This window comes from Gopherus evgoodei, chromosome 1, assembly GCF_007399415.2.
Source record: "Gopherus evgoodei ecotype Sinaloan lineage chromosome 1, rGopEvg1_v1.p, whole genome shotgun sequence".
NCBI classification, from domain to species: Eukaryota; Metazoa; Chordata; order Testudines; family Testudinidae; genus Gopherus; species Gopherus evgoodei.
In genome coordinates, this window is record NC_044322.1 from 218,595,287 (window position 1) to 218,614,001 (window position 18,715).

General features: G+C 45.2%; 1 protein-coding gene and 1 gene segment (V, D, J or C); both read right to left on the reverse strand.

Moving 5' to 3' along the window:
• LOC115636523 overlaps positions 1 to 18,715 on the reverse strand; it is a 448,049-nt gene that overhangs the window by 38,124 nt on the left and 391,210 nt on the right.
• On the reverse strand, positions 226 to 3,576 carry LOC115647820 (anionic trypsin-like; the record flags this gene model as incomplete). Its single annotated transcript, XM_030554649.1, has 4 exons — positions 226 to 429; positions 1,016 to 1,152; positions 1,874 to 2,127; positions 3,401 to 3,576. Coding segments are annotated over 4 exons (717 nt in total), but the record flags the coding sequence as incomplete, so codon positions are not given.

Consider the following 18,715-nt stretch of genomic DNA (forward strand, 5'->3'; position numbering starts at 1 on the left):
CTCACTTCCTGAACTAGTTTTTCATGCAGAGTATTGCTGTGTTTCACTCAAAGGTAGATCACTTCAGCGTGGGGGCAGTGATCCCATTATGCACCATCTACACAGCACTTTAGCAATAAGAGATGTTGTTATGAAAAACCCAGAGAAAAAAAACACTGGCACTGAGAAAGTACTTGATACAGCTAATATATCTTTTTATTTGTGCTATGTTCTTTTCAAAGATGAATTAAAGGGGGAGGAAAGGAAATGTCATCAGGAGACTAGCAGGAGATGCATGTCTTAGTTGGCGGCAATGGTCTCCTCGATCCAGTCAACATAGTTGCAGACCTTGGTGTAGACTCCAGGGTAACCCTCCAGAGCACACCCGATCCCCCAGGACACAATTCCTTGGAGCTCACCATTGCACACGACTGGGCCACCAGAATCGCCCTGTGAGGGAAAAGATTTGGGTGTTACAGACACGAGCTAATTCAGGCAGAGGAATCTATTCAGCTAATCGGAAAAAGGTTTCAACTAGCAAGTGAATCTTGAAAGCGCTAGGTAAGCAGCAGCAGAGTCCATATGCTCTGATATGTCTGATGGGCAGGGAATAGCTCAAAATTCCCAGTTTCCTCTGTTGACCATTACGCACCTAACACCCATTAGCAGTGCCTGGAACAATGCTAATTGCAGTAAAAAGCCTAATATATCCAAATCTGCTGATCTGAGACTGGATTGGAAGCAGACACCTGCCTCTATCCTTGTTTTGTCCATCCTATTCAATTCAGTCAGAGACTGAATTGCATTTATAAGCCAGAGGTGAAATGCCCTGCAGTTCACAGCTTGATCTTTTGAGCCATCCAGTTCACACCTCCAAACACACCTTCCAAACTCCTGAGCACATTCTTTTCCTCATCACATCTTGTGGTTAATTCTTTGCAGGTTCTCAGAGTTCTGGCACTAAGGTTGGAACAGGAGGGACAAGAGTAGCTGAGCCCTGTCTCTGCAGAACAAGAGAAAATGAAAGGCAGCTTACCTGGCAGGAGTCTTTGCCACCCTCCAGGAATCCCACGCAGATCATGTTTGTAGTGATTTGTCCTGGGTAAGCATCACTGCATTCAGCCTCAGTCAGGACTGGAGCATCCACACACTGAAGAAGCTCAGGGTAGTTAGCTGCCAACACAGAGGGGAGAACAGTAAGATTCATCTTAGAAAGCAGAGGCCAATTAATACAAAGACTGGTAGATTTCTGGGCTAGAGAATTCAATAAAGAAGAGGTCAGTAAAAACTACTGCACCATCTGTGAGGAGGACCTCAATTACTAGAATAGAATAACAGGGGTTATTTCAGGAAAGGACTGAGGGACATTGGCAGAGCTATATGGGGAGCCCAGGACTGAAATAGCAGGGGGCTGTAGGCGAGGGCGGCTCTAGACATTTCGCCACCCCAAGCACGGTGTCATGCCACAGGGGGCACTCTGCTGGTCGCTGGCTCCAGTGGACCTCCTGCAGTCGTGCCTTCGGAGGGTCCTCTGGTCCTGCAGCTCCGGTGGACTGCGGGAGGTCCACCAGAGCCACCTGCCGCTCTCCCAGTGACCAGCAGAGCACCCCCGTGGCATGCCGCCCCAAGCACACGCTTGATGTGCTGGGGCCTGGAGCCGCCCCTGGTTGCAGGGCAGGACTGAGGGGCATTGGCAGAGCTGTGTGGGGAGCCCAGGACTGGAATAGCAGGGGGCTGCTAGTCAGGAGTGAGGGTAATTGGCAGACTAAGCATGTGGACCCAAAGACTGCAAAAGCAAAAAGAGCTGCAGGTCAAGACTGAGATGTATCTAGGTCCCATAACTGTAATAAGATAAGGGGGCTGTGTGTCATGTATGAGGCACATTCATACTCACAGCCACTGCTGAGGGTGTTTCCCCACCCAGAAATCAGGCACTGAGTCCCAGCAGCCACACAGGCAGAAGGAAGAGAGATGGTTGCAACATGGGAGTTCAAGGCAGCTGAGGTTGCCAGCTTGATCAGCATTATGTCATTATCCAGGATCCACGAGTTGTATTTGGGGTGGCGAATTACTTTAACGGAGTTGATGAACTGCTCGTCCCCTTCCAACACATCGATGTTGTATTCACCAAGCCTCACCTGGATGCGGCTGCATAAATCAACCAGGCAACATGGAGGGAAGTTAACCACAATTAGCATGATAAGATGTGACCACTAGGTGGTACTACATAGTTCAGTGCACTGTGTAGTGATGACATTCAAATTCTATCATAGATCAGAAGTGAAATAATTGTGACTGGCTTTCATAATAGTCTTCATACTGAAATCAAACCAATGGGCCATCAAGTTTGGTATCCCATCTGCAACAGGGGCACAAGCTAGACGCTTCAGAGTAAGGTCTTAAATCCTCCCAGTGAGCCTAATTCATACCAGGAAGAGGAATTTTGATTCTTAATCCCAAATGGGAGTGACAGATGTCCAGAGGCAGGAGGACTGATTCTTGCTCTGGTTGAATATTTGTTTACATGACACAAATTGAAATTCACGAGCTCTGTCTGTTCTAATCATAAAAGATTGAGATGGGAAATCTCTACCTGTCCAGTAGATCTCCAGCTGTGGCCCAGGGTGAAAAGAATGAAAGGTTCAGAGAACACATTGGTGGGATGTGTACAGGAGAGGACCCTTCACTTGTGAAATGCTCTGCAGAATGAGTATGCTGGAGAACCCCTAATCTAGACCATCCCCCAGAATCAGCTCAGGATGGTCCTTTCAGTATGCTGAGCTCTCCAGAGCCTTCCTGAACTCAGGAATGGTGACTGGTTTAGTTTCTTTAGTGTTGTGGGAGCAGCGATAACATATTGCATTTCAGTAACAAATTTTCATCCCAAGGTCAATTATGTCCCTAAAGGTGGATCCAGTTCTGTCATCAGCCAGTATGAACTGCAATGGCAGTTGCATCTGGATACTGAAGGGCAGAACTAGGCTCTGTATACAAAGTATATATAGGGATCAAGTCACCCCCTCCACAGATATATAACCACCTCTAGGGAAGCTTGGGGCAGGTGTCTAGAAGGGTTACTTAACACTTTAGGTCAAGAGACAAAGAAGAAGAAGAATGGATCCAATTGAAAATTCTGGGGGAATTAAAGGAGAACAGAAAGTAATTAACTAACAATTTTGAAAATTGGCCTGGACAGATGGACTGTCAACCCTACTACAGAGAAAAGTGTTGTGGGAACTTTCATAGTGGTCAGAAACACCTCCCGATACCATGCTTGGTCACTGGGAGCTCACCCTGCAACATGGATTTTCCTTTATTGCTCTGCTATCCACATACTGGGCAGGTCTGATTAGATCTGACAAGATCTCAGCCAGAGGCTGCATGGCCAGAGGCAATATATAATGTATTAACCTTCACTCACGATTTGTAGCAGTGAGCAGCTGACACGACCCACTGGTTGTTGAGGAGAGAGCCCCCGCAGAAGTGGTACCCAGAGTTCAGGGACACCTGGTAGGGGACAGAGCAGGTGTAGCCCCCCACAATTTTGTCATCATCATCAACAGGGACAGCAACTGAGGGAAATGGGGAAATCAGGTGTTAAGAAAATAACATGGAATCCAGTGATCTGAAATGCAGCAGCAGCTAATGAGCAGCAAATTATTTAACCATACTCTTAAAAGCTTTGGGTTACAGGAGTCTTCTCTACATCTCTTGAAGCCCTCTCTCCTCAAATTTTCCATGTTTCATGCCCACCACCCTCTAAGACATGAGTGGGCAAACCTTTTGGCCCGAGGAACACATCTAGGTGAGGAAATTGTATGCAGGGCCATGAATGTAGGGCTGGGGCAGGAGGTTGTGGTGTGGGATGGGGTGTGGGCTGCAGGAGGGCACGCAGGAGGGTTTGGGGTGTGGGTTTCTGCCTGGTACCCCTTACCTCAAGAAACTCTGGGATGGCAGCAGCATGCAGTGGGGCTAAGGCAGGCTCCCTGCCTGCCCTGGCCCCGTGCTGCTCCCAGAGATGGCCAGCATGTCTGGCAGTGGCTTCTGGGGGTGAGGTGGGGCAGGTGGCTATGCCCTGAAGCTCCCATTGACCACGGTTCCCCATTCCCGGCCAATGGGAGCTGCGGGGGGCAGTGCCTACAAGAGAGGGCTGCACACGGAGCACTATGGCCACCCACCCCAACCCCCACAGTGGCTACAGGGACATGGTGCCAGCCTCTTCCAGGAGTGCACTGGGCCACCAGGGCAGGCAAGCAGCCTGCCGTAGCCCCGCTGCACCACAGTCCTGGCAATCCCGCGGGCCAGATTGAAAGGCCTCAGGCCAGATCCGGTCCACGGGCTGTAGTTTACCCTCCCTTGCTCTAAGGCATGAGGCTGTGACAACTATCCTGGTTCTGGAAGAAAGCAAGTTTGGTCTCATCAACTCTGTTCCTTCATTGCCCACTAAAATAATGATGGAGATTTCTCTCAGATCGCAAACCCTGAAAGACCTCAAAGTGTTTTACAAACACACACACATATACACATATATATATAGTAACAAGATGGCCGATGTAGTATGGTGGGTCCTGAGCTTCTCTTGGCAGAGGGCTAAGATGCCACCCCTTGCCCCTGATTTTGGGGCACCAAGGGCCCTGCTAGTGGCCTGGGAAGGTGGGTAAAGGAGGGAAGCAGGGAAGGGGTCTGGGTTTGCTGCTTACTGTGAGCCCCAGCCCCTCTCAACCCCTGAGGGTTCTTACCCTCTTCCCCCTTGGGTGGGGTACCTTCTGTCCTTAAATGCTGGGGAAGGGAGTCTCCCTTACTCTGGTTTTCTGATCTTTCAAGTCTCACAGCACCCCTCCAAGCTCCCATCCTCTCTCCTTCCTCCTTCTCCCCTGACTCCCTGAAGCAGGGGGTTTTATTAGGTTGCTAACAGGGCGTTAATTTACTACGGGTGCTCCAATTAACCTGTAGCAACCCTCCCTATTCTACAGGGAACCACGCCTTAATTAGCCTAGGAGTTATATACTTCCCCTCTACCACTGCTCCCTGGCCCTCCTGTATCACTATATATATATAAGAATTATGGCATTCACAGCTAAAGGACTGCCACATCTGACATGAAATATAATAGCTGTTTAACAGTGAACAGAAACAATACACATCAGTTTAGGGCAAGAAATGAAGAAGAATGTCAAGAACAATTGAAACTGCCACTGGAATTTTTCGTTTCATTGCAAGGAGACAGAAGTACAGAGAAAAGACAGAGAAAGAGAGAGAGAGAGAGAGAGAGAGAGAGAGAGAGAGAAAGAAAGAAAGAGAGAAGCAAATGCAGAGAAAAACAGTGTCTCAGAGAGGGAGCAGAAACTTAGAAGTCTGAAGGGGACAGAAAAAGGGAGAGAAGCAGAAAGGGAGACAGAAGGGACAGACTGAAAGAGAGACAGAGAGATAGGGAAACCTAAAGAAAAGAGGAAAACAGTACATTTGTGGTAGAGCACCAGTGATCCCTGGAGAGCATCAGAGGTTCAGGAGGATTAAACCGCTTTGGAAAACTCACCTGCTGCTCCTAAGCAGGCAAGAATCAGGAGAAACTTCATGGTGCTGCTGTTAGTGAGCACTGTCAGCTGTGACAGGTTTTACTGAAGAAATCACTCTACTTTATACCTCTCAGAGAGGTTCTCCCCAACCCAAGGTCCCACCAGGTTCTCACTTCCCACGGTCTTACATCAGTTCAGACAAATATAGTTACCTTATTGAGCTAAAAAGGTAATAAAGTGACTGTGGGTGCCACAGAGACCGGAACAAGCATTTCCTGAAATTAAAAGAGCAAATGTCCAATTCTATACAGCCCTGCTGATCTGCTTAATCCTACCTTGCACACTCCTGCTATTCCAGTGCTGGGATCCCCACACAGCTCTGCCAATGCCCTTGAGTCCTGCCCTGCAGCCCCCTGCTATGCCAGTCCTGGGTCTTGTGATGAATGTGAAAATTGTTGGTAATATTTTTATGGTCCATAGATGGAGCTTGGTTTCCCTGTGAGCTTTGTGTTGCCATACACAGAGGCCTGGCCTACACTACGAGTTTATATTGAATTTAGCAGCGTTAAATTGAATTAACCGTGCACCCATCCACACAACGAAGCCCTTTATATCGATATAAAGGGCTCTTAATACTGGTATCTGTAATCCTCCCCAACAAGGGGAGTAGCGCTGAATTCGAAATTGCCATGTTGAATTAGGGTTAGTGTGGCCGCAATTTGACGGTATTGGCCTCCAGGTGCTATCCCACAGTACACCATTGTGACCTCTCTGGACAGCAATCTGAACTCAGATGCACTGGCCAGGTAGACAGGAAAAGCCCCGCGAACTTTTGAATTTCATTTCCTGTTTGCCCAGCGTGGAGAGCTGATCAGCACAGGTGACCATGCAGAGCTCATCAGCACAGGTAAGCATGCAGTCTGAGAATCGAAAAAGAGCTCCAGCATGGACCATACGGGAGGTACCAGATCTGATTGCTATATGGAGAGATGATTGCGTGCTAGCAAAACTCCGTTCCAAAAGACGAAATGAAAAAACATTTCAAAAAATCTCCAAGGCCATGATGGAGGGAGTCCACACTAGGGACTCAGTACAATGCCGTGTGAAACTTAAGGAGCTCAGATAAGCCCACCAGAAAGAAGCAAACGGAAGGTCCAGGGCAGCGCCACAAACATGCTGCTTCTATGCTGAACTGCATGCAATTCTAGGGGGGTCCACCACCACTACCTCACCCCTGTCCGTAGATTCCGAGGAGGGGATAATCTCAGCCATTCCTGAGAATTCTGCGGATGGGGAAGATGAGGAGGAAGAGGAGGATGAACTTACAGAGAGCACACAGCACTCCGTTCTCCCCAACAACCCGGAGCTTTTTCTCAGCCTGACAGAAGTACTCTCCCAGCCCTCCCAAGGTGGTATCCCAGACGATGAAGCCATGGAAGGGACCTCTGGTGAGTGTACCTTTGTAAATATAAAACATGGTTTAAAAGCAAGCGTTTTTTAATAATTCATTTGCCCTGAGGACTTGGGATGCATTTGCGGCCAGTACAACTACTGGAAAAGTCGGTTAACGTGTCTGGGAATGGAGCGGAAATCCTCCAGGGACATCTCCATGAAGCTCTCCTGGAGGTACTCTAAAAGCCTTTGCAGAAGATTTCTGGGCAGTGCAGCCTTTTTCCGTCCTCCATGGTGGGACACTTAACCATGCCATGCTAGTAGCAAGTAATCTGGTATCATTGCATGACAAAGCCTGGCAGCATATGGTCCCAGTGTTTGCTGCATTGAAGCAACATCTGTTCTTTATCTTGCTGTGTTATCCTCAGGAGAGTGATATTGTTCATGGTAACCTGGTTGAAATACAGGAATTTAATTAAGGGGACAGAGATGGCCATTCCTAAAGGACTGTTCGCCTGTGGCTGAAAAAAAATCCTTCCCTGCAGTTAGCCAAGTGGGGAGATGACAGGGGGATGATTGGCGCAGAGCTTTTTTGCGTTTGCCTAGCAGGGATCTTCCCTGATACCAGCCATGCGATGGGGGGAGGGGTAAAGCGATCATCCTAGAGAATTGGATGTGGGGGGGGGAGTTTGGTTTCTGCTGCTGCACATTAACAGGAAAGATGCAGCACTCAGTGGACTTTGCTTGGTATTTGGGAAAGGAGGGCGCTGGATATATGAAGGCTGCAGAAAGACAATGGCTTACCATGGCCGCATGCAAGCCGAATTCTGTTACCCGGACCTGCGTCTGTGATCTCTAACACCAAAGCCGCAGGCACTCAATATTAAGATGCATGAAATCACATGTGCTATGTAATGTGAATAGTGTTGTTCACCATGAAAGAGTATAACCATTGTTCTGTAAAATTTATCTTTTTAAATACTTATCTCCCTTTTTTCCTTCCCTCCTGCAGCTGCAAATTTTTCAAGCCTCCCTCCTCCTTCCCAAAGTCTATCTTAGATAAGGCGATGAAAAAAAAAGGACGCGTGATGAAATGTTCTCGGAAATCATGCAAGAGACCTGCAATGAAAGAGCTCATCTGAATGAGTGGAATAAAGTGGTATCAAAGTACAGAAAAGATGCCAGTGAACGTGAGGACAGGAGGGACCAATGTGAGGACAGGAGGGACCAACGTGAGGACAGGAGGGACACTCGAGATGAGAGGTGGCGGCAGGAAGATCAGAGGAGGCATGATGCAATGCTGGGGCTGCTGCATGATCAAACTGACATTCTCTGGTATCTGGTGGAGCTTCAAGAATGGCAGCAGGATCACAGAGTGCCACTGCAGCCTCTGTCTAACTGCCCTCCCCCCTCACCATGTTCCTTAGCCTCCTCACCCAGATGTGTAAGAACACATGGGGACAGGCTCCGAGCACCTGCTCACTCCACTCCAGTGTACAACCCAACCAAAAGGCTGTCATTATTTTTAACTTTTTTAGTGGCCTTTTCCTTCACTCCTATCCTTCTCCCAAACCCCACCCGGGCTACCTTGTCAGTTCTCTCCCTCTTTTTATAATCAATTAATAAAGAATACATGATTTTTAAACAATAGTGACTTTAGTTCCTTAGAAAGCAAGCTGTAATCTAAGGGAGAGGATGCCAAGATAAGGATATGGGTTCCATCTATCGCTCCACCACAGTTAGGGAATCCCATTGCAGCAAAGCCATTCACTATGACCTGCACATTTCCCAGAGTCACCACCTTTGGTAGCAGCAGCTTAGTGATTGCTTTGGCTACTTGCATCACAGCAGCCCCCGTAGTAGATTTTCCCACTCCAAATTGATTCCCAACTGACTGGTAGCTGTCTGACGTTACAAGCTTCCAGAGAGCTATAGCCACTCGCTTCTCAACTGTGAGGGCTGCTCTCATCTTGGTGTTCTGGAATTTCAGGGCAGGGGAAAGCAAGTCACAGAGTTCCATGAAAGTGCCCTTACACATGCAAAAGTTTTGCAGCCACTGGGACTCATCACACACCTGCAACGCTATGTGGTCCCACCAGTCTGTGCTTGCTTCCCAGGCCCAAAATCAGCGTTCAGTGGCTAGAACCTGCCCCATTATCAGCATGATCTCCAAAGTGCCGGGGCCCGCGATTTGAAAGAATTCTGTGTCCATGTCCTCATCACTCTCATCGCCGCACTGCTGTAACCGCCTCCTCCTCGCCTGGTTTTTCAGGTCCTGGTTCAGCATAGACTGCATGAGAATGAGTAAGGTGTTTACAATGTTCATGATTGCTGTCTTGAGCTGAGCTGGCTCCATGCTTGCCGAGGTATGGCGTCTGCACAGTTCACCCAGGAAAAAAGGCGCAAAACGGTTGTTGGCTGCTGCTTTCACGGAGGGAGGGATGAGGCTGTACCTAGAACCACCAGTGACAATGTTTTTTGCCCCATCATTCACTGGGATCTCAATCCAGAATTCCAATGAGTGGGGGAGACTGCAGGAACTATGGGATAGCTATGGGACAGCCACCAACAGTGCAACGCTCCAGAAATCGACGCTAGCCTCGGTACATGGACATACCCCACAAAATTAATGTGCTTAGTGTGGCTGTGTGCACTCAACTTTATAAAATCTGTTTCCAAAAACCAGTTTCTGTAAAATCGGAATAATCCCATAGAGAAGACATACCCTGAGTGTAAAGGGAAGCAACGGGTGCTTGAGTCACTTTAGCTGCATGGATGGAGACCAGAGTCATTAACATGAACTACATATGACCTACAAATGTAAGTGGAGGATCTGGAGGATACAATGGAAGAGCTGGTGACCAGAATTTTAGCATCTAACAACTGAGAGTCCAAGGCTGGATGTCCATGTGAACTCAGTGTGGCATGCAGTAGGAGGATAATAAACAAAGTATGTCAGGAGTTCGGGCTAAGAAGAGGTTTCACAGACAAACAGTGGGAAATTCGGGACAGGCAAAGAGAAAAAGGGCTGGGATAGAGTGAAGATGGAGCTCAGGAAGAAAGAGGGCATGGCAAAGACCTGGCTTTCAGTGCTATGAATGCTGTCCTAACCCTGCCTCTCTCATGCTAACATGAAGAGTTTTGGTGCAGTATTCCAGGTGGCTAAAAAGGTTATGTTATTCTCAAAAGAGTGCCTGGTGTTGCTGCAGATACTTACTGAAGAGCATTACACCCTGAAAGAGGGAAAAAGTCTCTCACAGGAGTCTGGCTCAGCTAGACTTGCTGCAGAGAGACACAGAGAGACAGGGTTTGCTGGCATCTGAAGACCCAGTTTTGGAGTCATGGAGGCTATGGGCCTGCCCTTGTGGAACACTGGATCCTTGGGATCCAGATCACTTAAGGGGTTACTCCCTGGAGACTGGTTAAAGACACTGGCATAGTGCAGAACCTTTGTATACATTGCAGTTCCCCACACCATTCTGCCAATGACCCTCAGTCCTACCCTGTAGGACCTCTTGCCATCTGAGCGATGGGGCTTGTAGCAACCTGCTTGGAGGGAGAAGCACAAGTTGTCAGGAAGTCAATCTGTGTGCACATGGCTGGAATGCTAGCTGCAGCATCTCTGTAAATAGTTCTTTTAATAAAAAGCCCATTTAGTTTTACAAGCATGGAGTCCTTTCATGTTTTTGCTGAGCACGTGATACATGAAACAACTCCTTTGAAGCATTTGAATTCTGACCAGCAGCACCACCTGTTAAGTTGCAGTGTGTTTGTCTATTCCAGTCACACCAACCTTCAGAACTCTGCTAAAGTTACTCTGTGCTGAACCCTGCTCTGAACTTGTCTTGGGCCTCTCTTGCACAATCACTGCAAAATCCTGCGGTAGAGGTTTGGTGATATTCTCAAATGAGAGACTAATATGAGACTCAACAAGCTCATTTCATTTGTAGTCTCAGATACCGTGTGAAGTCGCATCCAAACAGGCAAATATATTGTGAATGGTTCCCATTTGTGTCCCCACCCCCACCTCAAGTTCACAGTGATTGGTTTTGCATGAGTCAAGCAATGTTACCTAGTTGGAGCAGGAGATTGGGAGTCAGTCACTATTCCCAGCTCTGTCACTGAATTGCTGTGTGCTAATGGTCAGATTTGTGTGTCCCTCAAATTTCCTCCCTTCTAATAATGTCCATCTCAGATGTGTTTTGTAAGGCTTAATTAATGCATGTAGAGCAGTTTGAGAAAGGTGATTTGTAAATGAAAGAGTTAACCTTGCATAAAGCCAGGTAGGGCAAATGAGGTGAAGGAAAATTTCCACACATCAAACCTGCCTTTCCATATTAAAGTACAAACTAAACAGCAAGGTCAGAGATTAATGCACATTTCTTCTGAAGAGCAGAAGGGAGAAGAGAACTTGAATAACTCTCTTTCCAGCACTTCCAAATTCCCCCTAGCTGGACTTCACCCCCCAATCTCCAATAACACCATTATGCCTTTAGGGGTCAATGTGCAGGCACAGAAGCAAGAGCCACCCTCCTCTTAAGTGACAGGTCTTCAGCACTCCCCAAGCCTGGTGAGATGGGGTTTGTAGCAACATCATTTGCACACCTCTGATCAACATTGGTCCTGCCCCTTCTGTGCCCTGCTGCTCTCCATGCCTCCTCCTGCCACATTTCCACCCACAAAGAGTGAAATGTACCATTTGTGAAGCTCTTAGATTCTGTGCAGATGAGAGCTGTAGGAAAGCCTATGAAGAAATTCAGAATGCTGTTTTCAATGCAGACTTTGATTTAAAAAAAAAGGCAGGTGCTACCTAGTGAATGATGACGATACAAAGAAAAGTTGAACAGCTGCCTCATTCCCTGAGCACCATCCATTCTGTGGCATGGGTTGTGTGGAAAAATAGCATGTGATCATGTAATCACAGCATCACAATATATGTATCATATTGCACACATACAAGGGGTTGAATTGAGGCTGCACAGGCAACTAATTCAAGCATTTCTCAGCTTTAGAATTTAACATTTTTTTATGAAATTATTTATATAATTTTCTATCTTATTCTCTGTGAAATTGGCCAACACTACCACATGGATGTAATGGTATCCATGAGAGATAAAGCACCTTGATGGGATACAGCGGGCTGAAATTCAACTCAGATGAGATGGAAGTGAAGCTGGGAAACAATTTGAGGAGCCTGAAAAACCCATAATTGGGCCCTTCATTGTCTTGTCCCTCTTCTTTGGGAACCAAGTGATCCGGGAACAACTCTCCCCCTGTGGAGAGCCAGGAGATTACACCCATTGCTCAAGAAGCAGGGATCTATCAACCTTGTTCCTCATGTTAGTCTAGTCATGGCTGGAAAACTGTAAAACTTTTTACGTGGAGTTATCAGTGTAGGTCACAGAGAAACTGCAGCTTGTCCAGCTCTGCCCTTGAGCCTGAGAGATGCTAAACACTGGTTTCCATAGGAGTTGGATGTATGATGTATCTACCTATGTAACTGTTATGCCACTGTTTTTTGTGTATTTCACCTTTAAAATTGTACGGATGGTGGTATCAGAGAAGTAGACGTTTTGTGTTTCGTGCTCAGACTGTCATTGTGGTGATACACAAACACAATGTGTTCTCTCGTTTTGTTCCATAGAGACTTTACTTTTGTTCTTTGTTTTGTTTTTTTCACTTAATCTAAAGTAAAGGTGAGTCTGACTGACAGAGTAAGGTTTGTGTCTGAAAAAAATCCACAGCAAGAATTCTGGCAATGAGGATGGGATCTAAAACAGCAGAGCGCCTAAAGCAAGTGAATTTGCAGGGGAGAGGTCTCCTAGCTAAACATAAGAGGTCAGAAAACAAAGATAAAAAGGTCAGCAATGGAAGGTTTCCAGTTTAACCAAGTGAGGAACATTATTTAATATATATGCAGAGAGTTGGTCAATATCTGATGTAGATGCTATTGAAAACAGTGGCATGAATAGGTCAGCACTGGGTGGGGAAAAATGACATTTGTCAAGCATGGAAAGCAAAGGCATCCAGAGCTAAATACATGTTGACCACTATTAGAATTAGGATTGATATTTGGTCCAGATCAATAGTGATCATAAGTTGCTACCACCTGATGGCTCTTTGGTCGGCGTAAACTGCCTTGGTAGTTCTCACTCCAGCACCTTGTAGGACTGGTGCCCATACTGGCACCATCTAGCCTGCTCTTTGGTCATCTTTACAGACCTAGCAGTGGAATATTCAACAAGGGGAAGGGGTGAAGCTATACCTTTGAACACCATTGAAATACAGAGAGCTTTCTGCAGGCACTGACAGCTGACACGCATGGTAAGCTGTCTAATGATAAAGCAGGTGGCCTGCTAGTGAGTCATTAACATCTCTCCTTCGCTTATCTGATGTTAAAAATAAAACAAATCACAATAAAGCCTCCAAACTGTAGATTTAGCTAATATCTGCAACCATATGTTTCTGTTATTGTCACATACATCCTTTTAATGATACAGAAAATATGGATCTTAATAACAACAATAATGATATAGATAGCTATACATAAGCCAGAAGCTTGGCATAACTTTGACATAAGCCTTTAAAATATGTCAAGTAGCGATGCTGTTTCTGTGATTCACACAAAGGAGATGTAGGTTGAATAACTACAACAGCTAGCTAGCTAGATTTAACCACAAACTCTTACTAAATTGTGAAAAACTTCCTCTTTTCATTTCCTATGCCATATTTCTATAAGTTTGTAATAGAGATATAGTAGAACAATCTATACTATTTGACAAAGTATAATTTTATTATTAAATAAAATAAATAAAAAAATATTTCAGAAACTATGTCAGAAAATTAAAGTTATCTAGAACCATTCTGTAACATACCCTTTCAATTTGAGGAAGTTTTGATGCCCAGGCAACCTGAACACAAACTTTTTCAAATAATATGGACTATGCAGTCTATTTAAATAGAAATCAATCATTAAGAAATAGATAACTGATGTTTAACAAAGGTATATTTAAAACATATTTGCTTTGTATTAAAGAAGCTGATACATTCAAATGGTATGTTGAGAAGCCAATGTGAAGTATACATCTTTATGGCTAACCAACCAAAATGTTACAAGTCTGTAAAGCCTGATTATCTGTGTGATTGACGGTGGCACAGAGAGAGGTTTGCATATACAGCAATCCTACTGATTTTATCCCTGCAGTGTATAATAATATTAACATTATACCCTGAATGGAATAATAAAATAGTGGTACAGGGGTATATACAAGTTTTTTTGTGTTATTTCATTAATAGTTATTTCTTACTGGTGATGTATGAAGCTCTGATGCTGTATGATTGAAGGTGACCATTTATATCATTATTGCTACTAATGTTGCACAATTGCACTAAATTTGATACAAAGTATATCTTGTGTGGCAAATTTCCGGTACTGTTATGCTGGGTCTCACGCTTTCTCTTCTTTGGGGAAGGTTCAAGGCACCATTGCTTGCCTCTGAACCTGTATCTTAATTACCCCACAAGTGTCCTTGAGGAGGGGAGTGGAGAGGGAGGGATCTGGGCCCGCCCTCTTCTCCAGGTCCCAACCCAGCGGCCCTGAGGTTTGTGATGAACCACTTGAACTAGCGGTTCCTTCCCCTGGGCTACTTCCCTCTCCTGCCCTTCAGCTTGGAAAGGCTTCTTGCCCTCCTTTTACACAAGCCAGGTTCCTCTTACCTAGGGTTTCTTTTGGATTTCTCAGCCCACCGCAGCACTCCTCCAAACTTCTTTCCTTTTTTCTCTCTTCAAAACTGTTCTCTTCTCCAACTCCTTCAAACTGCTCTCTGCTCCAACTCCCACACTGTCTGGCTGAAGCAGGGGGTTTTTATCACATGACTGACTGCTGGTGCTCTAATTGGCTTCAGGTGCTCTAATTGGCTTTGGGTGCTCTAGTTAATCTATAACAAACCTTCCTCCTCTTGCAGGGAATAAGGCTCCCTGCTAACACTCTCCTGCTGCCCTCTGGCCATGCTGTATCACACATGTAAGATGTCAATGGAAAAGTTACAATCTCTCAATTATGATTATCCTGGTTAAATCTATGTTTCATCGCTGTATCTGAAGTTATGAATATTGGCTATGTATTTGTGTCTCGGATGTGTTTGCTTTTGATGTGACACCACAAAGTAGTTTACATCCAGTTTCCCAGCCCATTGTGAATGGACTATTCCAGCTTGATGGGCCATTAAAAGAATCAACTCTCCGAATAGCTCTTTCTGAGGAAGCCTCAGACAGCAAGGAGCCAGTGGTCACCTCTGTGATTCAGAAAATCATGTAAGAACATGTGATGTGGACACATGACATTGGACTCCAACTTTGTCAGTAACTTTCCATATAAATTGTCTGTGGTTGTTGTTTGGGAAAATAAATTTCCATGCACATGGCAGAGGATATAAAAGACACCCGAGACTTCTCCATTTTGCCTAATTCCTGTTCCAATTCTCTGGACTATGGATTTACAATTAAAAGGAGTATTTTGAACAATGTACTGAGGATCTCCCAGTCCTCTGGAAGTTACCAGAGAGGTTATTCCCCCCCTCCCCCCAGTGTAGACCAGGCCTAATATGTATGATGAAAGAGGGGATTCTAACCTGGTTTATGACTTTATTGAATCACTGGAAGAAATGATAAATTTGGTTTGTAAAATAAGGGAATTTGGCAATAATGCAAAAATTGAAGGAAACTATTCAATTAAATGCTGGGACTGTGACAAAACTGGCCACAAAAAGGAGTGTTATAAGTTTAAAGCAGGACAAGGCGGGCTGTCACAAAGTGTTCAGTGAATATTTCTCTCACAGTTTGGGAAACAGAGGAACATTAAGCTGAAGGGGTAAAGCTTATATGTACAAGAATCAACCCCACAGTTTTTGTTTTGCTCTGGGCAGTTAAACAACAATTTAGCTATTAAGCGAGTTTTAGGATCTGTGATATATATAAGGATAGCTCACAAAAGCTCAAACATAAAAGGTATTAGACAAGACATACTAAAGACGCTGGGGAATAGGGGATCCAAAACTGAACCACCTAATTGGTCTCAAATGCAGACAATGACTGGGACAAGGGCACCATCCAAAAACTAGGAAAATTGGATTTAAAGATTGAACCTCTGGAATTTCAGCAAGAAGTCTGAATGGCTCAAATAGTAGGTAAGTTATGGCTAATAATGTGCAATCAATGCCAGGAAAGGTGTCTTGCAAATTCAGTCTGTATAAATTCCCTAAAGATATGGCCCAGGTGCACATGATTTATAGACAGCTGGTTTGCAGTGAGTGAATTGTCCTGCCCCCAGGGGCAGAAATCATTTCAATTACACATGCTATGATAGCTTTCCAGCAAGGAAGAGATCGGGAATGGTTGAAACCTGTTTTGAGACCCAGATTCTTGGAAGAATATTAGCTGCTAAAGCTCTTGTAGATCTGAAACAAGGATGAAACCCTGTTCATTTGCTGAATGTTTCTGGCAAGCAGTAAATAGTAAAAAAAAAGAGAAACCATTTCAGTGGTCAGCAGGGTGTGATTTAGCATTTTCAGAGCTGAAAAAGGCTCTTGGGACTGCTCCTTTCTTGGCCTATCCATTTCAAGACCCATTTAATCTTTTACACAAATGCCAGTTCTTACAGTTTGGGAGAGAGAATTTCATCGTGGCTGCCCCCCATATCTGAGAATGTAGTTGTTGAAGTTGAGGCTGGAAAAGTTGTTACAGAGCCAAATTCCCCATTCAAACAGAATGGGCAGGGCAGGGGCTGCCTTAGCCAGCAAATTGCACAGAAACAACAGGCATTCTTCAGAGTCTGATTGATAGGCCCCTATTCCTAGTGGATGAAAAAAAGTCCACCAGGGAGCAAAAATCCCATCAGAGTTTGGGTAGGAATAAAAATATTTCGGTTGGTGATGTGAAAACATTGAGACAGAAAGACACTGTAGATATATAGATAGCTTACCTTGTATCAATTTTAACTTGTTAAACAGCTTATTTCCTTTCTGTTTGAAATGGGTTATACGGGAAACCAGCAGGAGATGCATATTTAAGTTGTTGGCAATGGTCTCCTCTATCTAGTCAACCTAGTTGCAGACCTTGGTGTGGACTCCCGGTTAAACCTGCAGAGCACACTGTGACATTCTATACCTTGGGGAATGCCCTGTAACCACCTATATTCCTCATTTATATATAATTGTGATCTTGCATATAAAGCATGCCATGTGGGGTATCAGGGTAAAGGTTATGATCTGGTGAAAGTCACTATTCTATCTAAATAAGTATGAATATAATAAATATGAAGTTATGAGATTGTGATGTATTATTGTCAGTAAAACATGTTGTATATTGCAGGTGGTCGCTGAAGGAGAGAGGGCAAGGAAAAAGAGAAGAGCTGATAGTCCTGCAAGAGGAGGGGAGGAGTCAATGGAGGCAACGCTAAATATAAGCCCCAGGAGGATTGCAAGGGGGAATAGGAATCGAGAGGACTTGCAGCCGGTGGGTGCGGGAGATAGACCGGAGAAGCGCACTGTCACCAGGAAAAGGCAGGTCTACGTGATTGGGGACTCCTTACTGAGAAGAATAGACAGGCCTGTGACTACAGCTGATCGGGAGAACAGAAGGGTGTGCTGTATGCCGGGTGTTAAGATACAGGTTGTGGACCTGAGGCTGAAAAGGATACTAGAGGGAGCGGGGAAGAATCCGTTGATTGTCCTTCATGTGGGAATGAATGATACGGCTAGATACTCTCTGGAATGTATCAAGGGAGACTATGCCAGACTGGGGAAGACGCTTAAGGAAATCGAGGCTCAGGTGATCTTCAGTGGGATTCTGCCGGTTCCTAGAGAAGGGCGACAAAGGTGTGACAAGATTATGGCGATCAACAGATGACTCAGGCAGTGGTGCTATAAGGAGGGCTTTGGGATGTATGGCCATTGGGAAGCATTTACAGACAGAAGACTGTTCTCTCGGGATGGACTTCACCTGAGCAAGGAGGGAAATAGACTTCTAGGATGGAGGCTTGCCGACCTGATTAAGAGAGCTTTAAACTAGAAATATGGGGGAGATGGTTGGGAGATGGTTGGGAGATCTCCATGCCGGAATTTAACCTTGAGAGGGAAGTAAACAAAGTAAGAGGGGATACAGCCGTGGACATAAGAATTGGCATAAGGAGGAAGGGTAGTGTAGATAACAGACTAACAGGTGATGTTGGTGGTAGAATGTCCACGCCTAACAGGGTACAGAATGTGAGTGAAGCCAAACGGCAAAAATTAAGATGTCTGTACACTAATGCGAGGAGCCTAGGGAACAAAATGGAGGAACTAGAGCTACTGGTGCAGGAAGTGAAACCAGATATTATAGGGATAACAGAAACGTGGTGGAATAGTAGTCATAACTGGAGTACAGGTATTGAAGGCTATGTGCTGTTTAGGAAAGATAGAGATAAAGGCAAAGGTGGTGGAGTAGCATTGTACATCAATGAGGAGGTTAACTGTAAAGAAATAAGAAGTGATGGAATGGACAAGACAGAGTCTGTCTGGGCAAAAATCATACTGGGAAAGAAAGCTACTAGAGCCTCCCCTGAGATAGTGCTTGGGGTGTGCTACAGACTGCCGGGATCTGATTTGGATATGGATAGAGACCTCTTTAATGTTTTAAAGGAAGTAAACACTAATGGCAAATGTGTGATCATGGGAGACTTTAACTTCCCAGATATAGACTGGAGTACAAGTGCTAGCAAGAATAGTAGGGATCAGATTTTTCTGGATGTGATAGCTGATGGATTCCTTCACCAAGTAGTTGAAGAACCGACA